The following is a 25,537-nucleotide window of genomic DNA, read 5'->3' on the forward strand; positions in this document are numbered from 1 at the left end:
CAATTTTGCAAGACTGAATTACATGGAAAAATGCGAGCAACAGACATAATATTCTTAAGATTATAAAGCTGGAAAATTACAGGACAAGTTATAACACTTGAAAAAGTTCAGGACAAATTATTACATCTGGTAAAGTACAGAACAAGAAAATGTTTACTTAAAATATTGCAGCTAAGGATAAAATTTCAAATAAAATATATAGATTTGGAAAATATTAGCTTTTATTAAAACTAAAGATTTTATTACAAGTTATTTCTTCTATTTGCTATTACTTGCTCTATTAAAAATTAAAAAAATACTCAATTAGAATATTTTTGCACTTTAAAAAAATTCATTTTTTTAATTATTAATTAAAAATTTGAAAATAGGTTATAAAAAAATAATAGTAGTACATAATTAGTCAGTACAATAAATAAAATAATACAAAATTTAATAAAATCCTTCTATAATAACAAATTCACAGTAAAATTTGCTTGAGTCATTACCTAAGTTATTGCTAAGTCTTCACATTTTCAGTCTTGACCCAATGCTTATTTTTTTACAAAATGAATTTGTCTACCATATATACTGTTCTACTTTGCTTAAAACTTTAGCTATATTGGTACTTTTGGCTGTCGTTTTTTAAGTATTCAAGTGTGTCGATATTTTAACAAAATGATGGTACCTTTTTTAATTATAATTTTACTTTGTAAATTCAAATTTTATCCTTAGCTGCAATATTTTAAGTAAAAATTTTCTTGTTCTGTACTTTACCTGATGCAATAATTTATCCTGAACTTTTCCAAGTGTAATAGATTGTCCTGTAATTTTCCTGCTATATAATCTTAAGAATATTATTTCTCTTGCTCGTATTTTCCCATGTAATCCATATTTTTTTCCAGGCTATGCTATTATGCTAATTAATAATGTGTTAAATGTGTCAATTATCGGTGTCGTGGATAATTTTTTCCTTACCTCAATGACACCGGTGACATATATTAAAAGTCCCTTTATAGAACTATATTCATTAAAAAGTATAGAACTATATTATCACTTTCAAATTTGAGAAACAAACACTCACAACTTTTTTTATTTTAAAACTTCATTGCATGAGATTGATACCATGAAATTCCTTGAATTGAGCTCTACCATTTAAGCTTAATTAAAATATAGTTTGTTTTAAAATAAAAAAAAAGTTAATTAATTTTAAATACAATGTTTTGCCTTATATTTTTTTCATATATTACCTCAACTTTTTTTATACAAATTTTTGTTGCATGGGACCAAAACTATGAAATTTTTCATGCTTTCATTGAAGCTAAGATAAATATATTTTGCTTTTAAAATAAAGTTATTTAGATTTAAACTTGACTGGTAGCGTTACTTACTCTCCTATAACGTTGCTACAAATTTTGATGCAAACTTTTTTCTACTGGATCAAATCTCAGTTTTTTTTTCATGCAAAAATGTAGCTAGAGACCAGTCCTCTTCAAACATGTTAACAGTTTTGAATTTGGTTAAGAACTGAGTTATCGACAAGCTCTGAAACATGCTGCGTGTGAGTAAATTGTGGTCTTTTCCTTATTCCTTAAATTTGAAGTTGTACTATGGATCTACTTGTGTTTAATAATAATTATTGAGGATAGAGAAAGTGGAGTTTCTCCAAGATGAAGCATCTTCAGAATGTACATAAACGATAATGTCATTTAGAATTTACTAATGTATTGTAGGCGTCAGTTTCCAAGAAATTTCGCAGAGAAAATGTTTGAATTTTAATAGTTGTTAGCATATCTAAAATTTCTTTAGCTTTTTCCTTTTCAAAATATTACTGAGGTTTTACAAATTCTTAACTCGGCTTTTTCAGTATCTAATTTGGAACAGACTTAATTGAAAGACTCCAAAATATACCAATGAAGGCCTTCTATGTTTAAAAATCTTATTTGTAAGCAACGGCAAGAAAAATGAAACTTGAGCGGAATCAGAGTATTGTAAATAACTTTCCGTCCTATCACAAACGCTACAAAAAATCTTACATAAGAAGATCGACGTTTCCTTTTCTCATTACATTTCTTTGTCGAATAACATACACCTAAACCATGTTCAGAGAGTAACAATTTTCACTCGCATGTACTAATTTTTGTACGTATTACTTCCTTATACAAATCTGGAACTCATTGTCTCTTTGGCTGTTAAATGACAGCAGCAATATTTTTTTAAAATCATTAAGGCAACAGGATCTCAACGCATAATATAATAATAAATACTAATGGAACCTATTGAAATTTCACAGGTCTTGTTTGTGAACATTGAGGACTTTAGTTGTCTCTTATTTATAGTAACAGTGGAGAAGACGGCGAATGGCAGGTAAGAAAGATAGAGGGAGTGAGCGATGGAAGAGAAAAGTGTTGGTTTGGAAGGTAACAGTGAAAGATAGGAGGGAAAAAAATTAAATACCAGTTGTATAATCATACGTGCGCGCACGCACACACACGCACGCAAACAAACAAACGCACGCAAATAAACAAACGCACACAGAATACACTGCGGACTGCAATAGTTTGTTGTAATGATGTTGTTAGTAAGACGTTATTTAATGGAGGAGGTAGTGACGACCAACACTTTATTCCTGCAAACAAAATTTTTTTTAAATACGTTTTGATTAAATGCATGCGCTTTAGTGCAAGTGATTGTTGTTGCCGCCACCAACACTACTATGACTACCAACAAGAAGCAAACAACAAACATAATAATAAAGATTTACTGTTATTCTCTCTTTATTTTCCCTCTTTTTTCTCTCTTCTTTGATCTACTTACCTTAGCATGACACAAAAAGTAGGTTGGTAGAAACTTACAATTGTATTAATATATAGATTTTAAAGCATTAAACAAAGAAATTTGGGCGGATGTAAGGAATGTGGACCGCACTCCCTTTCGTTATTTTATTTATTCATTATTTTTTTTACAGAATCCCCCATTTTCTAGTACGGAGATTCTGATTCTGCAAAAAAAATCAAAAAAAAAAAACAGCATTTTAAAATTTCAATCCAACTCCCTAAAATTCTTCAATTTTCACTTTTTTCAATTTTTTTGGGCGAAATACGTAGAAAAATACGGAGATTATGATTCTATGAAAAAGGTGAAAATTGAAGAATTTGGGGAGGGGGGAACTGAAACTTTAAAATGCGTTTTTTTTTTGTTTTTTTTTTGCAGAATCAGAATCTCCGTGCTCGAAAATGGGGGATTCTGTAAAAAAAAAAAAAAATTAATAACGAAAGTTGGATGCGGTCCACATTCATTACGCCGCCCAAATTTGTACTTATCCTGCCAATATAGCTTTGCTATTTTCATTTTTGTATTAGTCTTCCTAATTTTTCACTTTTATTACTCAATATATATTGTATTATTTATCACCAACTTCAAATTTTTTTGTTTCTTTCATAATTTGAATGCTTTAAATTCGATTTTTGGTAGCACTTGTCTGCAACTTATCAAACTTAATTTTAGTATTTCTCGTAATTATGTTAATACAGCATTAATTTACAACACATTTGCGCCAGTAAAATAAAAGCTTAAAAAATAGCATTGGCTATTGGAACTTCGACGAGTACACTAGTTTGTGTCTATCTGACAGTATTACCACTACATTTAACAGCGCTAAGGCTCTAAAGTTATCAACTTATTTCCCTTCAACTTGCATTTTCTCTATACGGTTCAATCACTCTTCGGTTTACACAAATTTCCAGTTGAAATTCAAACATACACTTAACTCATTTCATCATCTCTCTTCCATTTATTCGGCAACCCGATACATCCTGATAAATTGCAACTGGATAATACCGCACATTTCGTTATGGTCTTGTAATGGGTTTGTCGGAAGATAGCTTTGTCGCTACGATATGGCTCTGCCATCTGTGTCTTTTGTTTGCGCATTAACTAAGAAACATAACATTCATGTTTGGTACAGAAGAAATTATGAATATCCAATCTAATCTCTTTTTTTTTCTTTTTAATCCCCAACTTCCATATATTACTTATACCTACTTAACAATCTCCAGTAACTGTAGCTTTCGTACTGGATTTAACACACGCAGTTTCCATTAACTTCTTAGAAGTTTTTATCCAAGTCGACTCTGTAGTTTTAAAGTCAAGTACATAGAAATGATCTAACGAGAGAGTCTCTACGCAGTTTACTCGACTTACTAGAAATAGAAGTCAAATCTCCTTCAATTATACGCTACCTTCTTAGAAAAAGAAGGATGCATCGAACGGTGTAGTCCTACACATGGAAAAAAAAAGGCGGGATGAACCTGATTGGGGATAGACCTAAAATCTTCCGATTTTAGGTCTGATGGATTTGGATCTAGACAGAAATTAGATTAAAATAACGAAAGCACAAGCAACAACTACTATTACTGCTGCACATAGTTGTGGACACCTGACAGATAACTTGAATATATGCCATCTAGGTGCTCAATAACAGGGGTAAATTTTGAAAATCAATTTGATACCTGACTTACAGGTTCTCTTAGACAACTTATCTCTCGTTCAGTCACCTTGATCCTCCCATACATCGAACGTCATCGTATGCATACCACCTTCACTCCTTTACTGTGACTCACTGCAACATTAGAGTTTATAATTTTGAAGAAATTCTGGTGATCAAGCTCCTACCTGCATTTCCATGGTTGTCATTCCGATCCATGACCATGTGCCTGTTATAGATTGATATTCAGCAAGATGCAAGTCTCATGGTTGGTCAGAAATTTTCATGTCTCTGATCACTTTTGCAGCCTCATTTCTAAGATAGTTCTAAGACATACAAACATCACAACCAGGAGCAGGTCAATGATGTTGGCTCTTAGCTTATTAAGATCTTTGTCACACAGTAAAAGCAGGTGGAAATTGTCGAGGTAACTAAAAATGATGTGTGATTAGGAGGGATCTGTATGGGCATACAAATCCCATTGACGTCCATGAATACGGAGCTATATCGAAACTGTTCTCCGTCAATTGGGTGGAAAGAAAGACCTTGAGAATGCCGGTAGGTCTAGCTTCCATACGTGTGGCAGCTCCGACCACTGAAAACTCACTGCCCTAAAAAAGCAAAGAAAGAGAGAGAGTGGGGAGACAGACAGACAGATAAACAGAATGGGGAACAGCAGCAGAGCCGGTATCAACAACACAAGGTCGAAGAATAGCAAAGACATTTTTGTTTTGTGTCTAAGTTCTCGACAAAAACATCCGGGGATCCTCCTCCTTGTAGTGCTGCCTCATTGTAAGAAAGAGTACAAATTGAGCAAGCGATAGAGGAACCAAATTACGAGGAACGTGAAAAGAAAAAAAAACTTTTCAAAAGAAAATGAATTTAAAAGGAATGTAAGCATAATTTTCAAGATTGGCGATGCTCTCATGATTCTTCACAGTTCTTCGTATATCAAGCAAAGAACTAATGGATGTCTTAACCTACAACAACATTTAAGGGAAGACAAAGAGCATATTTATAAAAATATATAAGGTGCATGCCAAAGAAAGCGGACCCAACCTTGTCTTTGATGCTTCAAGAATTGGTAAAAATATAGTACCGGTAAAGTTCGATGTTTAAAATTTACCCTAACTTTTAAATGTGGGACCTTATACATAAGTTAGAACTGACTCTAGCCCCAAGTCAGTCCTGATCAAGTATACTTATGGTCAAGGCATTCCAACTGTAACCATCTTGGCTTTTTATATATGTTGGATTACATGATCTAATGTGTTATTTTAAATAGCAAGGGGTGATTTGAAGAAAATGTCTCTGATATTACTAGCAAGCCGAACAGCTACATAGAGAGTTCTTGGTTGTCTTAATATTATTGTAGTTGTTGCTGATATTACTGCAAACATTGTTGTACTTGTTTATATAGTCGTTGTTGAGAAAGAAAATCTGCAAATGGTTTGTCACTTTTACAAACGTAGTACTGCAGTTTTCATTGCTGACATTCTTGCTTGTTTCATAGAGGAGATGGACAAGATGGCTTTGTGAAAGCTTGGCTCCTCTTGTGATTATTTCTTTTCTTATCGGAGAACTTTAAACTTGCAGTCTCCTATCTTTCGCCACAAGATAAACATAAAATAGAAAAACTGTGCGAAGGGACATTAAAAAAAAATATACGTTAGTAAAATTCTCCGAGATTCAGGAGGTGACCAAAGTTTGGTAAGTCATTCTAAAAATTTACCCACATAAATACTTTCATTTTAAGTTTTCCCTTTAACCTTAAAACATTATTGTTGTTCTTCATGTTAAATTTCAACCTCGGTTAAGACCTGGTCGATCAAACTTGAGATTAAAGGTGACTCTGCTAGTCATTCTCTTCATAACATCATCATCAACAACAATAAGGATTTCGGCACAAGGCCAACAATTTTCTTGGTGAAGGTAGTCAATTACATCGACTTCAGTATTTGACTCTTACTTTATTTTATTGACTTCCGAGGAAATGAAAGGCAAATTTGACTTCGAAATTTGAACTCAAAACGTAAAGATCTGAAATAAATTGCTGCAACGTATTTTATGACGATCCAACGATTCTGCCAATTCACCATCGTAAGTAATTGTTCGAAATTAGGCTCAAGGCCAACAGATTTGAGAAGTGAGAGTGAATAGATATAAACGACTCCACCCCACAATACTAGACAGGGATAGAAAGCAAACATGACCTGGGCGGAATTTGGACTAAAAATGTAAAGGGCTGGAAGAAATTTCGCAAGGTAAAAAAAAATCTGACAAGGAACGTTACTGGCCGGAGCTATCTGTCTGTCTGCCTGCTGGTTTGAGTTGATTCTTTGGCTACTGACTGGCCGGAGCTATCTGTCTGTTTATCTCTCTATCTACAAGAGCGTATATTGCCTGGTACGACTATAATTTCTGACCTCTGGCGTTCATATAATACGCTCAATCAGCTAGGATATAGACATTTGACTGTAAATCATTCTATAAATTTTGTTGATCCGGTAACATTTGCCACAACCAACCACATAGAATGCTTATGGAAGCATGTAAAGAATCGCAACAAAAGAGAAAATGAAACAGCCCGAAATTTAATTCAGTCGCATCTGATTGAATTCATGTGGCGTTATGAATTTAAGGACGAAATCTTCGAAAAGTTATTGGAACAAATTCGACACCTATATCCATGCGTTTGAAACATTACAGAGTATAAATATCTACGGAGCTTAAGTATCACATTTTTAAAAAAACTTAACTTCAAACTTCATTTGTTTTCTATTTTGATAAATTCTCTCTGTTGAAAATTATATTTTTATATTTTTAATAATTTGCAATTTCAGAAAATATATTTTTATATTAAATTTGCGTTTTCTAATTTGATAAATTCTACGGACACAAACGAAGGTGGACAAGTGATAGATAGATAGAGAGAGAGAGAGAGAGAGAGAGATAGCTCCGGCGAGTCAGTAGCCAAAGAATCAACTCAAACCAGCAGTAACGTTCCTTGTCAGATTTTTCTACTTTCACTTCTGACAGCTAATACCATGACAGTGCCAAATTTGAGCCGGAGAAGTGTTAGCCTCGAGTGCAAGGAGCGGGTGGGTTAAAAATAAAGTTGACCTCGGTGGGATTTGGATTCAGAACGTAAAGAGCCATAACTGAATGTTGCAAGGTGTTTTGTCCAATACAAACGATTCAGCCAGCTCATCGCCTAAATATTAACAGTCTTTTTTTTTTACTGAATTAACAAGGCCTGAAATTTTGGAAGGAGGAAGCTAGTCGACTCCAGTGCTCAACTGTTATTTTATTGACCGTAGAAGGATGAAAGGCAAAGTCAACTACAGCGGAATTTGAATTCAGAATGTAAAGACGGACAAAATGCTACTAACTATTTTGTTCGCCGGCGTGCTAACGATTCTACTAACTCCTTAATAATAATAATAATCCTTTCTACTATAGGCACAATGCCTGAAATTGGGGGAGGGGGATAGTCGATTATATCGACTCCAGTATTCAACTGGTACTTAATTTATCGATTCCCGAAAGGGTGAAAGGCAAAGTCAACGAAATACCGCTAAGCATTTCGCCCGGTGTGCTAACGATTCAGCCATCTCGCCTCCATAATAATAGTCCTTTCTGCTATAGGCACAAGGCCTGGTGTTTGTGGAAAGGGGATAGTCGATTACATCGACACCAGTACTTGACTGGTATTTAATTTGTCGACCTCGGCGGAATTTGAACTCAGAACGTAGCGACGATGCGAAATACCTCTCAGCATTTCGCCCGGCGCGCTAACGATTCTGCCAGCTGACCACCTTAATAATGATGATGATGATGATGATTTCTAATTTTGGCACAAAGCCAACTTCGGGGAGGAAGTAAATTGTTTACATAGAATCCAGTACTCAACTGGTATTTATTTAATCGAAGGGATGAATGGCAAACTAATAATAATAGTAATAATTGTCTCAAATTTTGGCACAAAGTCAGCAATTTTACGGGAGGGATTTGTCGATTACATTGACCCCAGTACTGGGCAGGTACTTATTTCATCAACCCCAAAAGGATAAAAGGCAAAGGTGACCTCGGCAGCATTTGAACTCAGAGCTTAAAGGACCAGAACAAATACTACAACACATTTTCTCAGAAGCCCTGGACTGCCACATAGTAATAATGCTTTGAAGAGATTTAAACCGAAAGTGCATAGGTGCATAAATAAACATTGCTTTAACATTTCTGCCGATCTACAAATCCTTTTAATTTTTTTTTTCCACCAGGGAACGTTCAGACATACCACAGTGTGTTATGGAAGAGGTTAAAAAAACATGTTGGAATGTACCGGAAAGCAGGGACATTAAACAATATATTGGAACATTAAAAATAATTTTTTAAAAAACTAACTAAATGAATATAGGCGCAGGAGTGGCTGTATGGTAAGTAGCTTGCTTACCAACTACATGGTCTTGGGTTCAGTCTCACTGCGTGGCACCTTGGGCAAGTGTCTTCTATTATAGCCTCGGGCCGACCAAAGCCTTGTGAGTGAATTTGGTAGACAGAAACTGGAAGAAGCCCGTCGTATATATATATATATATATAATGTATTTGTGTGTATATGTTTGTCCCCCCAACATCGCTTGACAACCGATGCTGGTGTGATTACGTCCCCGTAACTTAGCGGTTCGGCAAAAAATGACCGATAGAATAAGTGCTTTTATGTCGGGCAAATTTATGTTTCTTTATGTCACATTGTGACAGTATTTTTAAGTGCATCTGTTTGCTTTAACATTTTTGTTCGTTTTTCTTTTTGTGTTATTAATTTTAGTGTATTTGAAAATTACTTCGCTGAGAGGCTTATTCAGCACTAATTTTCTTTTTGTTCTCATCTCTTCTGGTAAAATGTAAATACAAGAAAATTTTCCAGGAATAATTAAATACTGTCAAAAAGACAGATTTTCATCTATCCCAAATATAGGGTCACATGTCCCAAAGTACCCTATTTGTAAAATAGTTTTTAAAAAATTCATCCAATCACCCAGGGAAATTTGGTAATAATTTGATTTTCTCGGGGAGGTCTGAAAAACGCGTCCATTCACACGAAAGCACATTTACAATAACCCTTTCTACAATAGTCACAAGGCCTGAATTTTATGGGTAAGGGACAAGTTGATTACATCGATCTCAGTGCTTGTCTAGTACTTATTTCATCAACCCCGAAAGAACGAAAGACAAAGAATTTGAGCTCAGAAAGGTAATGACGGAAGGTAATGCTGCCAAGCTATTTGTCCGGCGTGCTAACGATTCTGCGAGGTCAATAATCCGTTTATTTTATTTACCACTAGGGCCCAGTTATGTATACCAACATGTAAAACGAATTACATATAAGATGTGTAGGAGTGTACAAATATATATTATATAAAAATCAGGGATGATGGATGTCATACAATATATATCTATAACATGTTTAAATTTAATATCAATACAGAGAGAGAGAGAAGTTATGTTGGTTATCATGAATGTAAGGAATAGGCGTAAGTGATAAAGGCACATAACAGACAGAACGAACGAAACAAAACCGAAAATTCAACCGTCATCAGCTGTTGCAAGATCAGTTTCAACGCCTTATGATAGAAATGCTTTGTGGTGTCAACAAATGATGCAGTGGAGACAAGGCATAAAAACAGATACAACTTAATGGGATTTTAATGACAGAGGCAGAGAAAAAAGAGAGGTATCATTCTGCTCTCCGTTATATGCTTAAGGACATCGTCGAAGCACTTACCCAGTTTGCGACGTATTTGTTGCACTTATTGTATTGTGTTATTTTGTCTAATTGACTAATGTTTTATTTCATCGAAAAATACTTGTTTTATTTAATTTCATGGCAGTAGGAGTATGTTTTATCTTTTTTTAATGTCTTTTTTTATCTTCCAAATAAAGGCTTTCTTCACACGGACGAGCGAGATGGGGCCACCCAGGTTGAGACTACCCTTCCCTGTCCAAAAGTGTCCATGAGCACATTTTGAGTCAGTCGAACTGTGAAGTATCCTACATCTCGGGTAAAAAAATCCCTCATACGGTTATTTGCCGCCAGGACCCAGTCATGCTTACAAAACATGTTACACCCAGGATGTGAATAGATGTTCTAATACAACTCTTCACCAAAAGTCTTTTGTTTAGGTGAGTGTGGTATTGCTTTCCTATCTCACATTCAGTCAACTTGTTATTTGGTCGGTTATATATAGGCTATACATTAAATTGCATGGGCAATCATTTTTTCGGATCAATATAACGTTGAGGGCCTCTGTGGAAGCAACCTTCTCTTGTGTCATGCACACTTGTTTGGAGATTTCATGGTGTGTTTATTAGTTTTTTTCCAGTTGCTTTGCTACCCTTCAGTGGACTCCATTTCCTCTCCAATATGGGGATGAAGCTCTTAGCTTCTTGGTCCTCTCTTCTCTGCTGGCTGCCTTGTCAGCTCTTGAGATTGTACTTACCTCTTTGTTGTTGCATGAATCCTACAGACAAAGGAGCACTTTCTTTAGTGACAATCAACTGCTATACTGTTTTCTAGTTCAGTAACAGCCAGTTGTTTTCTTTGACTGCCAACACCAGTGAAAAAGTTGTTGTTGTTAATGTTATTGTTTGTTTCTGGTAAATGAATGTTTTTACTTGTTAAAATTGTGTTATTATTTTCCATTTGACAAATATATATACTTGCCTATTAAATTTATTTTCAGTTTTCTAAGTTTATACTGTGTTTTTGTAAAGTTACTTTTTTATTATTTTTTTGGTGATGGTAGTGGTGGTGAATTCCCTGCACATTAGCATGCGTAGCAAAAACAAAATTTCTATTTCTTTATTCCAGGAAGGGGTGAATATCCACATAGTCATACAGTTTTCAACTTGAAAATAATCCAAAACATGAAAACTTTTCATTGAGTAAGCTTGCCAAGAATTCACATCAAATCCAGCTTGTCAGATTCCTACTGGAACTTCAAACAATTTATAGTATTCATTCTCAGTCTTCATCTATCATTTAGAATTTATATATAAGTGTATAAGAATGTTTTCTTACATTGGCAAAATTCCACAAATTCTCAGAAGGATTAAGTTGATTGAATCACCTGAATGTGTGCCTAATATTTATTTCATTCATTAATTCAGAAAATGTATCCATTTTAACTCAGGCAAAATATGATCTTTGAATTCTGAGGGACAAAACTGTTCAATATTTAGTGTTGTAGCCTACTACATTATACAGTAATACTATACAAACATTATATCATTGACAATCATAAATACCAGGAGAGTCTGTTAGATTAGGCATGAATTGAGACCCTGCCAAATGAACCTAATTGGAAGAATATGTGCACACACACACAATTAGATTATTGTGACAGTGGTACTAAAATAGCAAGTATGCTAGTGCTTCATCAGACTAAATGCCATTACTATTTAGTTTCAGCCCTTTACATTCAGGCATATAATTCTCCCAGAATTAATTTTGCTTTTCACACCTTCTACATCAATGGAAGAAGTAGCAGTTATGTACTAGAATTATTTCAATTGACTATTCCACTACAAATTTCAGACCTTGAGCTAATGTATGAAGTCAATATATCTCGGAATATACTTGAGTGGGAAAACACACAAATTCTAAGACTGCTTTTACATGTCTGGATGTATCTAAAAAGAAAGAAGAAAGACCAAATGTTTATGATTGAACATAATCAGTATTTCAGATATGACACTTGATAAACAATGGCTCTGATAGATTTCATTTGCAGGCTTGATGCTATATCATCATCATCATTATCATTGTCATCATTTAATGTCTGCTTTCCATACTCACATGGGCTGGATGGTTTGACTGAGAACTGGTAAACTGGGAGGCTGCACCAGGCCCCAGTCTGATCTGGCAAGGTTCCTACAGCTGGATGCCCTTCCTAGCACTACTTTGGGAGTGTGGTGGGTGCGTTTTATGTGCCACTGGTATAGGTGCCAGTCAGACAGCACTGGCATCAGCCAAGCTTGAATGGTGCGTTTTACATGTTACCGGCATAGGTGCCACTGGTATTGGCATTGGCCATGCTCAAATGTTGCTTTTTACATGACACCAGCACTGACATCGATTTCACTCAGTTCAACAGATCTTCACAAGCATGGCGTATCACCTGATGATTGGAGGGTGCTTTTAAACAGGCCAGTTATGCAACACTGGCATCGGCCATGATTACAATCCCACTTGGCTTGCCAGGTCTTCTCAAGCACAGCATATCTCCAAAGGCCTTGGTTGCTTGTTATTGCCTCTGTGAGCCCCAATGTTCAAAGGTTGTGCTTCACCACCTCATCTCATGTCTTTCTGGATCTACCTCTTCCACAGGTTCTCTCCACTGTTAGGGTGTGACACTTCTTCACACAGCTGTCCTCATCCATATGCATCACATGATCATACCAGTGCAGTCATCTGTCTTACACACCACATCTGATGCTTCTTATGTCCAACTTTTCTCTCAAAGCACTTATACTCTGTTGTGCATGCACACTGACATTACACACCCAGCGGAGCATACTAGCTTCATTTCTTTCAAATCTACACATGTCTTCAGCAGTTATAGGCCATGTTTCACAGCCATGTAGCATGAATGTTCACACACAGGCATCATACTGTCTAGCTTTCACTTTCAGTGAGAGGCCCTTTGTTACCAGTAGAGGTAGGAGCTCTCTGAACTTTGCCCAGCCTGTTCTTATTCTAGCAGCTATGGTCCCAGAGTATCCACCCCAACAACTGATTTGGTCACCTAGATAATGGAAGCTATCTACTACCTCAAGCTTGCCATGACATGTGATAGAATCTGTTTTCTGTAAATTTTTGGTGTTTATTGCACCTGTGCATCTTCTGCTCACAAAAACTATTTTCCCAGTTAGCCTTCCTTTGATATTACTGCACTTCTTATGTGTCCATAGCTTACACCAGGTATATCTTATGGAGTTTCTACCTATGCCTTTTCTGCAAGGTACTGTCAATTTGGATAGCTGGTCCCTCTGTTGGGTTGACATTTGGCAGACTCTCTTTCTCCCATTCATTCTCTTTCTTTAGCAACCTTTCATAGTGGCATCTCCAAGTCTCTCTCTTTGTAGCATCATTAAAGGCAAGTGAGCCATCATCTATGTGGACACATTTCTCTCCTATGACATCGTGATTTTCTCTCTCTCACAATCTTGCAATTCAAAACATAAGTCTCTGGTCCTCATGATGCAGAACATTGGCAAATTTTTTCTTATCTATTTCTCTTCTGGCTAAGTAAACCTGTCTCTTAGCTTCCCTTTTGGCTATCTAATACCCTGCTACCACCACACTTCCAATCCTTCCATTCCTGTTGCTTTTCCTTAATGGCCTTGTCAACTACACTGTTCCACCACCATGTCACCTTAGGTCGAGAGGGGACTTTGCACCAGCTACAAATCTGGTCAGTAGCCCTCAACAGGTTGTCCCACAGGAACCTCAAGTTGTCTTCCGCATTATGTGATGCTATATCCTCCTTGCTTTCGTCAAAAACTTCAAGTAATACATCTCTAAATCTTTGTTCATTCAGAGGATTCTTAAGTTGCCAGATCCTTCTTTTCCACACTGGTCGTCTTCTGGACAGCATTTAGCCCTGATCCTGAAGTCACTAACTACTAAACTATGTTGTGGGTGCATACTTCACCAGGGAAAGTTTTGGCATTTATAAGTAACCATCTTTCTCATTTCCCAGTGAAACTGTAGTCAATTTGACTGGTGTACCCACTAGACTGGTAGATGAACAGATGACTGGCAAGTTTCCTGAAGTTATTACAGATCATAAGATCATTTGCATCACAGAATTCCAGTAGCCTGGTTCCTTCATTATGGGAACCAAATCTGTGGCCACCATGCACACCATAGAAGCTCCCTGGATGTTGTCTAACATGCCTGCCACAAAGAAAAGGTCTCTGTCATTCGTTGATGAGGTAGTCTGCAACATTGTGTCATAAAATCAGTTTTTCTGTTCATCAGGTTGTCCTGGCTGAAGGGCATAGGCTGAGATAATGGTTGCTTGCAGCACTAGCCTAACCTTAAGTATTCTATCACAGACTCTGACTACCTCAATTACCTAATCAACCCATTTCTCAGCAAAGTGTATACTCCACCCCCACCCCATCACTGTTCCTTACCCAAAAAATCTTATACCTATGTTCTTTGCCTGCAAGGAACCTAGCAGAACTTCCTTTCCACCTTACCTCCTGGATGCAACACAAATCTACACACTTCCATTCAAGCATCTCAACAATCTCACCAGACATACCTTTCAATGTGCCAACTCTGAGGGTGTGAAATGTGTGGGCTAGCAAGACCCTGGGATGGGGGACAGCAGCATTGTGCATCTCAAAAGAAAGCTTGCATGTGCATTAAGCAGACATTGTAAACATACAAATAGGCTTCAACCTGCATACACTTCATCATTATAATTGCTTTAACAGGAGATAGACACTAGACAGGGATGGAGGGGAAGGGAGGGGGGAAAGCGTTGCATATAGGTAACCATTAGATGTGCTCAGGAGAAGGACATCTCGTAGAGGTTACAGAAGAAAAACTTCCGGTATAGGTGGTGGGAGTGGGTTAGCAAGGTGCACCAAGAATGGCAAAACATTATGACTGCCCTATTCCCTAGCTGAAGCTGATGTGAGCCACTAATTAACAATCAACATAGGAAAGCAAGTGGGTAACAAAACTGAGAGAGAGAGAGAGAGAGCGGTGACATTTTTGAGAATTAGGGCTACAGTCAAGGAAAGAATGGAACATTTGGATAAGAGAGCGGGTAACAAAACAAAACAAATGAAGAGATGGAATTTTCGAGATTTAGAGCAAGAGTAAACAGAATTGAACAATTGGATTTCTTAACTTTGCAATAACATACTGCTAAATAGATAGCTGAATGAATAACAATAATAATTATAATGATATATATATATATATAAATCATTATATATTGTAAATTATTATATATTTAATGTTTGTTTTCCATGTTGGCATGCATTGGACTGTAAATCTGAAATGCCAGCATTAGTTGTACTCCTATGAATCAGAAATGACCATAGTGTTCAAAGTCTCCATTTTTGTTTCCTCTTCATTCTCCTTCAAATGTTTCTAAACCAGTATTCAATGCTGGGTACCATGAGCTGTTGTCAGCTTTTACTAGTAATACTTGAATGCGATTTTCTTCTACCTAAAAATAGAATTTTAAAACAAATGACATTAAAAAAAATATTGTGTATCAAAAATGATAAACAATATGGATTACTTATTTTCTTAGTTTTGATATAATGCCAACAATAGTGAACATATATTAAGCTTCAACAATAAGAAATAGAAGAAAATAATTTACTGTACAGGTTAGTAGCATACAAAGAAGCTATGTATAAGGAATTACATTGAAATATGTAGACTGTTGAAATGATAGGTAGTGAAAATATGTGGTAAGAGGTGGGAATCTTGGCTGTAGCAAGTAAATAAATACAAGCAGCAGAGCTAATTATAGTAAAATATATATCAAAAGTTAAAGTAAGAAATAGCAAAGAGAAAATGTCTTACTATATTATTAAGAGGGGAAAACGCCTGTAGATGTAGCCTGCTAAAGTCCAGTCATTGAGGTTAGTAGTCTCTAAATAATTGGTGCTTAATCTGCAAAAAGTAACAGTTAAATCTATCTCACATCATGCCCTACTCTCTTAAATAAATAAGGATACATTGGATAATGCAGGCCCTGATAGTATGGTCATGTCTGGAACATCCTTAATCATATTATATATTATATATGACCAAGACTGACCTAAACATCAACAATAAATCATAGAAAATTATAGCTCTATATGTTGTATACATAGAAAGTTTTATGGAAAGTTTAATTTATAGATATGCTAAAAGAGTAAATTTGTTGCATAACAAGTGGAATATTTCTATAAAAACAGTGTAGAAATGGTAATTATGATTGAGAATTAAAGATTAAATACCTTTCTATTTCTGATTTTCAATAGTTGTTCTACACAACTTTTATTATTATAGTAAAAAAATTTCACTGAGTTACTTAGACATCATCTTCATGAAAAACAATAATTAAGTTAGTGTTAGCCTATTTAACTCTCTAGCATTTAAACTGGTCATATCCAACCCAAATATACCTGCTTTATGTACAGACTGACCATATTCAGCCTCTCACACATACCGTACACTGTAATTCTAAAAACAAACAAGCACGCCATTGAAACCTCAGCACAAAATGATACTCCCTTTTACTTGTTTCAGTCATTTGACTGCTGCCATGCTGGAGCACCACCTTTAGTCGAGCAAATCGACCCCAAGACTTATTCTTTGGAAGCCTAGTACTTATTCTATTGGTCTCTTTTTGCCGAACCGATAAGTTACGGGGACATAAACACACCAGCATCGGTTGTCAAGCGATGGTGGGGGGACAAACACACACACACATATATACGACGGGCTTCTTTCAGTTTCTATCTACCAAATCCACTCACAAGGCTTTGGTCGGCCCGAGGCTATAGTAGAAGATACTTGCCCAAAGTGCCACACAGAGGGACTGAACCCGGAACCATGTGGTTGGTAAGCAAGCTACTTACCACACAGCCACTCAATGTGAATAAATTAGCATTGCATTTGACAGTTATTATCATAACTTTTATTATCACAAAGATCAGTAAAATTGACAGATAGTGATCAGGGGCACTTAAACCACTTCAACTTAGTTCAAACCAACAAAGAGCCTCTTTATCATTCAGCCTATTGCAAACAGCCTTGCATTTCAAATAAGCAAAGACCACATTAGTCATGAGCCAGCTGAAAATAGCAGCCAAATATCTCTAAAATTACAACTTTGCATCTTAAATAAGGAAACAACATATTGGATAATGAAGTTCTATACATTCCAATAAAAAAGGCAGGATGATCATGACTGGAATACCTTTGATAACAAGTTTGCTTGAGCAAAGACGACCTGGGGTTAAATAACAATGACTTAGTTTTTTTGTTTGTTTTCATGGATCAACGAAGAGAAAGAAGTGACATGCATAGCGTCCATGGCCCTCCTAGACCATCTCTGGGATTAGTGAGGTTATATTTAGTAGTATTTAGTACCAACATACAAATGCAGCAAAAAAAAAAAAAAAAAGATGAGTGGAGTAAACTCCCGACTGTTGATGTTCTGCAAAAGGAGAGAGTAAGTATAATGGTTAATGAGGAGAGCCTAAGTGATAAAAAGAATAGAGATAACTGAAGTGGAAAGAAATGGGTGGAGGTGATATAGTGACATACAACATTCTAGCTCTAACAAACAGAGATTAGTGTACTATCTGTCACAGTAAATTTAATTAAAGCCAAACTACAAAGTTTTTATTTTTATGTTAAGTTAGAATGATTTTTATTAATAGAACATTCATTAGTATTGTGAAGTTGCTGTTTTGTTATTCAATGTCAGGTCAACTCTGATCAAGTAGAAATATGATCAAATGCAGTCTAGTCATAAACATCCAGATTTTTATCTTTTAAAAAATCTTTTTTCAAGAATTATGTAAAACTACATTAACTAATGTGTTCTTTTTGTTTCATTTTAAGGGAGCTTTGGTTGCCATTTCTAGCAGGTCAATCAACCAAGTGGAAGTTCTCTTATCATGAAATGCAACATTTTATTGAAATATAAATAAATAAGGTAAGACTTTGAAATATATATGTGTATATATATATATATATATATATATATATATATACAGGGACACAGATACAGTTGTGTAATTTAGAAGTTTGCATTTATACATGGTGTCAAGTTCAACTTTACTGCGCAGCACCTTGGGTAGGTATTTTCTACTTTGGTCTTGTGTTAACCAATATTTTGTAAGTAGAATCAGGTAGATGGAAACTGTGAAGAAGCCTGATATGTGTGTGTGTGTTTTGTACACTCCTCTCCACCTCCACCCCCAGCCTCCTTACTCAGATGGATAAATAGGTAGGTGGGTAGTTAGAGACATAGGTATGTGTTCGTATGTGTTTAGACAGTTTCAATGCCAGTGTCTCTTTTATGTTCTGTTCCTTTTAAGTCTCATAATATCTCTGTTCAATAAATACAGATCAACGCTATTATGTTAATCAGATTGAAATGGAAACAAGAGTGGGGTGGGGTTGTGTTGATATCATCAGCTAAAAGCCCTCGAAGAGGTGTCCCAGCATTGCTGCAGTTCAACAACTACAAGAATAATCTAATAGTATATTTTGACAGACACATTTCTAAACAAGAAGAGATTGGCTCTTGGTTAAGTTATAACAGAATCATCATCATCATCATCATCATCATCGTTTAACGTCCACTTTCCATGCTAGCATGGGTTGGACAATAAAGTTCAGTATTGGAATAAGCGTGCAGGCATTGATCTGTGACTCAGTTCACTTTGCAGTCATTTGTAGTTCTAGGTTCAATTTCATGGCATGCCATTTTGGCAAAATGCCTTATTCCATAGCCTCAGATTGACCAATTTTTGAGAGTGAAATGCAGTTGACAGTAATCAAGCAGATGTCTATTATATGTGTGTGTGTGTGTGTGTGTGTGTGTGTGTGTAATATCTTGTATTTAAGTTCATAAAAACGAAGTAAATCTACAACGGGCTCTGAGGAAGCTAGAGGTAGATGAGTGGCTTGTGAAAGCCATGCAAGCCATGTCTCTGTAAAGAGATATGACTCTGGTAAACTTGGTGAATTGAAAATAAAATTTTATAAAATGAATGTAATAAAATGATATAATTAGCAGTGTGTTGATAAGCCACAGTCAACTGACTGCATTAAGAGAACAATAAAAGAATAAAACAGTATATTAAATGAAAACCTGAATATACATAAAGGAAATTAAAAACAAAACAACCATCTCTCTGGATACATAATTGACATTTGTTTTATTTTGCTTTTCTGTTCTGTAATTCATACATCTCTATAGGTTTCAAACAAAAATACATATTCAGGCTGAAAACTTTTTCTTCTTCTTCTAATACTACTACTACTACTACTACTACTATATTATCATCACCACCGTCATCATTGTCGTTGTTGTCATCATTCATGTCTAATTTCTTTTCCATTTTAACTTGGTTAGACACATCATCAGTCCAAATCATTTTGAACACATACATAACAGAAAAAAATGGATAACTTTAGCGTTATGTATGTCTTAAAGGAAATTTTATCATGCCACTGACATTATAGAAGTTGTTTCATTGAGTGGGGTGGTAGAACTGAAAAGTTTTTATCTGCTGTGAATCAGATCTTATTCGGAGTTACTGCTCTTCTAGATGAGTTAGTTAGTTGGCACTCCGTCGCTTACGACGTCGAGGGTTCCAGTTGTTCTGACCAACGGAACAGCCTGCTCGTGAAATTAACGTGCAAGTGGCTGAGCACTCCACAGACATGTGTACCCTTAACATAGTTCTCGGGGATATTCAGCGTGACAAGGCTGGCCCTTTGAATTACAGGCACAACAGAAACAGGAAGTAAGAGTGAGAAAAAGTTGTGGTGAAAGAGTACAGCAGGGTTCGCCACCATCCCCTGCCAGAGCCTCGTGGATCTTTAGGTGTTTTCGCTCAATAAACACTCACAACGCCCGGTCTGGGAATCGAAACCATGATCCTATGACCGTGAGTCCGCTGCCCTAACCACTGGGCCATTGCGCCTCCACTCTAGATGAGTAACATATGCAATATGTTTCCCTCAATTATTCCAGTTTTGGCATTGTTTTATACAGGTGAATTCCCTTTGTATTACTTATCACTTTACAGAATTCACTCAGGGCATTTTATCATATTAGAAACAGTAGAAAAATTATCCCATGTTAGAACTAAGGTGTTTCCTTTACTCTGTATCAACTGTTTATTACTACTGCTCTTGTAGACAGGTAGCATGTGAAGCGTCTTGCAGAACTTATGTCTCATTCATAGATTCCATTTTTGGTATGGTTTCTATGAACGAGTACACTTTCAAGTACTACTTCACAACATGATGGCATGACTATTAATAAAACTGAAAGAAAAGAATAAAGTAGACTTTTAGATGATAGCCAAATCTTTTGGGATTAGCCTGAAAGTTGGCACTCCGTCTGTTATGATGTCGAGGGTTCCAGCTGATCCGATCAACGGAACAGGCTGCTTGTGAAATTAATGTGCAAATGGCTGAGCACTCCACTTCTCGGGAATATTCAGCGTGACACAGTGTGACAAGGCTGGCCCTTTGAAATACAGGTACAACAGAAACAGGAAGAAAGAGTGAGAGAAAGTTGTGGTGAAAGAGTACAGCAGTGTTCACCACCATCCCTGCCGGAGTCTCGTGGAGCTTTAGGTGTTTTCGCTCAATAAACACTCACAACGCCCGGCCTGGGAATCGAAACCACGATCTTATGACTGCGAGTCCACTGCCCTAACCACTGGGCCACTGTGCCTCCACAGCCTGAAAGTAAGGAATTAATTTAAAAAAAAAAATTCTAATAAAAAGAACATGCCCAAAGACCATACACAGGACAAAACGTTCTTTAGTAATGATTGCTTTCTTGGTTTCTTCCCAACAAGTTATCTGCCAGGTTAGTCAAACTTTTGCATCATGTAAGCAGTTAGCTACGTTAGACAATACACAAAACGTGTTAAAGAATATATACAGTGTGCTAAAGAAAATACACAATGTGTTATAGAATATATACACTGTGTTGGAGTATATGTATATTGTGTTGGAGAGTGCAAAATGTTTCTCGAAGACAGTGATGGAACTGGGTCTTAGGAATTAAGGGTAAGATCTGTGAAGCTTGGTTTAGAAGGGAAGGTTAAATACTATAAGCTCTTCACCCAAGCTGAAAAGCAGGTGAATACTGTACCACTGCATATCCTACTTCATTTCTGTCCTTGATTAGAGTGTATAGTTACTGTGTTGGAGAATGAACATTATATGCTGAAGATTATATATCTAAACTCTGTTGGTAAAGGTGCAATATTCATTCCAATTGAAAAATTCCTGAATCTATGTTACGGCCCACTGCTTTGGAATTTTTCCATGCCTAGTCTCCTTCACAAAATTATATCATTCAAAAAACATTTTCCTCCATAAATAAACCTCGTAGGTTGTTAATGTTGCGCTAGATTTTAACTTTGTCCACAGCTTTTTTTAGTGAATAAACCAGCCGTTATAAACATGGGAGAGATAGTTGGTTCCGTAGAATTATACATTGATAAAAAATGTTCGTATGATTATGTGCAGCTTCTTGCATGTACAGATTGTTGATGCACAAATCATATCAGTGTTAGTATGTACCTAATATGCAAACATACTCACAGAAAAAATAACTATATCAATATATTAATGGCACAGCTGAAATCTATAAATGAGATGCTAGATTTCAGCTGCTAAAGCACAGCTGAAATCTATAAATGAGATGCTAGTCAGTGTTTTCTGGTACAAACATTTATTAATCTCTTAAACTTTGAATTATTGACATCTAGACACCTTCAGAATTACCCTACATCTTTTTAAGAGAAATAGTTTGCTACACAGCAATTCTCGTTAGGAATGCTATATCAAATAGTTTCAAAATAACAGTACAAATGATGCTCATGGAGCTTGGACAACAAAACAGCCATTTATTCAAACATTGTAAGGAAGAATTTTTTAATATCTTGAAAGGTAATGTTGTTTCTATTATAGAAGGTACTGAAGCTATCAAATAGTGCAAACATTTCTTTTGTGTTGTGATGTAGGTGCATTACTAGAAGCTAAGACACACACCATTGTGGCATAGAAAAACAGGATCAAATTTGTAAGGAAACTAAAGTGAAGTAACGTACACAGGTTTTAAGTCCCTAGTATTTCAGGGAGACGAGAGGATAGAAGGATTATAGCAAAATGCAAAACTGCTGCTATGAATATTGCAAATCCTAAATATTGTAAATGTAGTGTATAGTGCCATTAGTATATTGATATAGTTATTTTTTCTGTGAGTATGTTTGCATATTAGGTACATACTAACACTGATATGATTTGTGCATCAACAATCTGTACATGCAAGAAGCTGCACATAATCATATGAACATTTTTTATCAATGTATAATTCTACGGAACGAACTAGACAAGGGAAATAACTCTTTTCCTTACATTAAGTTACTGTTATTGAAAAGGAGTAGCTATTTCGTTTTGTTTATGAAGAATTTCATAATTTATCACATAAACTAGAGAATTTCGTTCTCACACAACAATAAATTTTAGTAATGAGAAAAATAATCTGAAAGAGGGGAAAAAATGAATGGCATTTTTATTAAGATAGATATTACTTCCAGAGATAGTTGTGAGCATGACAATGCATGGATAAACTCTGTATGATACAAGACAAGACAATAATCGGAAGATTCCCTTAATTTATAGCAGTTAAAATTAGTTTTCCTACAGGAAATGTTGAACCTTCATTTTATCTATCATTTTGTAATTTGTTGAAGCACCTGTTTTATATTTTTGTGATATATTCACATCATAACATGATGCCTTGTTAGCTCTGCTGCTTGAATTAATATAATTTTCTTTATCCCTTTTTTTTTTTGTTCTCTAAAGTTATTCCATCACTGTCTATTCTGTTTTCTAAATGTCTTTCTAAATCAAAATCGTGAATATTTTGACAGCTTACAATTGATACCTTTAATTATAATGCCAAACATGTTGGTGAGAGTAAGAGAAGTTTCAGTCACCAGGCAGGTAACTTTGACAAGATCCATTCTCATCCTAATTACAGCTGAAGACTTCACTGTCAAAGCTAATGATTTCTTTTCTCAAAGGGCAAGAAATCACTTGTGAGTTATATAGATCTCAAGTGTATAAATCTACGCATTATCTTTCTTGAACATAGCAAGCATAAGTTTCATATTTTAACTCTTTGTTCCAAAATAATGGCTGATATAGCTGCCGCTATTTGAATATACTTTAGTACTAGTAAATCTGCCTCTAAATACATCTGACTGGTAGAACTGTTATTGTGTTGAATGGGCTGTCTTGCAGTATCTAGTCCAGCCGTTCATGCTCTGAGCTGAAATCCCACTGTGGTTCACTTTGGTGATAAACTTCTGACTACTAACCAGTTTAAAACTACCAGTTGAACTTTAGATGCCTTTAGTTGAATCATCCAATTTGTTACAAGCATTTCAGTTGGGTTTTCATTTTGAGGATATTTTTCTTCCTCCCATCTACTGGTTGGAGGGAGGGGGAGGACATCCTCAATAGAGGCCCTAAAAAGCTTCATGGGCATTGTCCTTTCAGTTAATTGAGTGATAATAAATAAGTAATAAAATAAAAAGAAAACTCATTTAACACTGAACAAACGCTGACATTTTACTTTGGTCACAGCATTACGTCTTCATGGAAAATAACCTGGCAATTATACATTTTAACATAACCTAAACTGTATTACAAATGCTGCTTCTCTCTAAAATACTTTGGCCTGAAAATCTGTTAATTCTACCCACAATTGAGCAATTGCTCACAACTGAAATGATGTAAGCATCACACTCATGTCCATTACAGATTATGTTGTAAAGAAAACTATGTAAACTACACTAAACTTAAATGACAAAGAATTTCAGGTTTGCCTGTCTCCTTACTTTTATTGCTGCCATAAAAGTACTCAGCCACTTGTGCATTTATTCAGTGAGGAGGTAACTCAGTTAATTCAACAACTCATCACTGAAACTGACAGAGATGAATTGTTAAGTAGTTTCACAAAATTTTTATTGATTCTTTTTTCACGAACTAAAACCACTAATTTTTACCTTTCGAAATAGTGTGGCATGAAGTGGATGCGAAACACATCTCCTCTAGATGGTAATACCAAACTATCAAAGGTAACTTTCCCAGAAGCTCTGGCACATAGTCTAAACAACCAAATGAATTGAGATAATATAGAATAAAATATCCTGGCCAGAAACAATAAACCTGTTCAACAGCAGTTTCATGCTAATATTTGCATTAATGTTATACAATTATACAATAAAACATAAGCTTCAAGATCCTGTTTTCATAATTCATTGATGAAAACTTTGCTCCTCCTCTTCCTCTGCTTTGCCACCATCATAATATTTTTTTACATGCACTTTCCATGTTAGTATGAGCTGGATGGTTTGACAGGATCCACTGGGTTGGAGGGCTATGTATATCACACCAATGTTTTAATTTTGAAAGGCTTCTGTTGCTGGATGTTCTTCCTAATACAAACACTTTACAAAGTGTACTGGGTGCATAAGCACTAGTGAGATTATAACTGACAAGACCAAAAAGCCATCCACTTTACAGAGTGTACTGGAATGCTTTTTTGTGACACCAGTAGTGCTAATGGAGTTTATCTTGTCACTCAAAAGACGAAAGAATCTCTATGAGTGAAAGAGTGAATAGGAGAGAGAATAGGTGAGGTGTTGAGAAGTATTATAGAAGGAACATAATCTATATAAAATATAATATTATTATATTATTGCCATTTCATGCTATACTGGGTCATCTTTGGTTGATTTCACTAGCATGTCAGTTTTGCTGGGTGAAGAAGTTATCAGCCCCTTGCTCGAACATTTGCTATTTCTGAAGACGGATATTGTGAGTGCTCTCCCACAGCTCTTCTCATGGTGCAATATAGATGATTCTAAAAGAGAAAGAGAGAGAGGAGGGGGGCAGGTTGGCAGGCAGAGGAAATTGACTTTATTTACTACTTCTAAAAGGATGAAAAGGCAAAGTTCACCACAATATGGTTTGAAATCACACTGCAGACTATGGAAACAAATACTGGCAAAATATTTTATTCAATGTTCTAATAACTCAACTAATTCACTACTTTAACCTCTTTATAAAGTATTCTTTTAACATAAAACAATCCAATGATTATATCTATCAAAGTTTGGTACAAACTATGTAAGGTAAGCATGTATAATTTCAAAATTTAAATAAATGTAATTAACAGTATTTTTGCAGCACAATAACAACTGTTTTATTTATTC

The 25,537-nt window shown here is 35.6% G+C and overlaps 1 protein-coding gene and 1 long non-coding RNA gene across 5 annotated transcripts in view; one reads left to right on the forward strand and one right to left on the reverse strand.

Annotated features, from left to right (window-relative positions):
- Positions 1 to 1,402: 1,402 nt before the first annotated feature.
- LOC149136128 (uncharacterized) overlaps positions 1,403 to 25,537 on the forward strand; it is a 53,839-nt gene continuing 29,704 nt past the window's right edge. The window contains exons 1-3 of one of the 2 annotated variants that reach the window (XR_016241578.1): positions 1,403 to 1,537; positions 10,403 to 10,642; positions 18,114 to 18,207. This is a non-coding gene — a long non-coding RNA (uncharacterized LOC149136128). Of the gene's footprint in view, positions 1,538 to 7,998; positions 8,899 to 10,402; positions 10,643 to 18,113; positions 18,208 to 25,537 lie in introns of those variants that run through there. The other variant, XR_016241579.1, reaches the window with a different exon arrangement.
- The window catches only part of LOC106872334 (uncharacterized), a 30,673-nt gene continuing 20,468 nt past the window's right edge, over positions 15,333 to 25,537 (reverse strand). The window contains exons 4-5 of one of the 3 annotated variants that reach the window (XR_001409758.3): positions 16,080 to 16,169; positions 15,333 to 15,714 (exon numbers count right to left, since the gene is read on the reverse strand). Coding sequence is in view for 2 of the 3 variants with exons in the window: in XM_014919280.3 (XP_014774766.1) it covers positions 15,616 to 15,714 (99 nt within the window). In the remaining variant the exon portion in view is untranslated. Of the gene's footprint in view, positions 15,715 to 16,079; positions 16,170 to 19,411; positions 25,186 to 25,537 lie in introns of those variants that run through there. The other 2 variants (XM_014919280.3, XM_014919281.3) reach the window with 2 other exon arrangements.

The sequence above is a fragment of the Octopus bimaculoides genome, chromosome 4 (genome assembly GCF_046866305.1).
Source record: "Octopus bimaculoides isolate indiv1 chromosome 4, ASM4686630v1, whole genome shotgun sequence".
Lineage (NCBI taxonomy): Eukaryota > Metazoa > Mollusca > Cephalopoda > Octopoda > Octopodidae > Octopus > Octopus bimaculoides.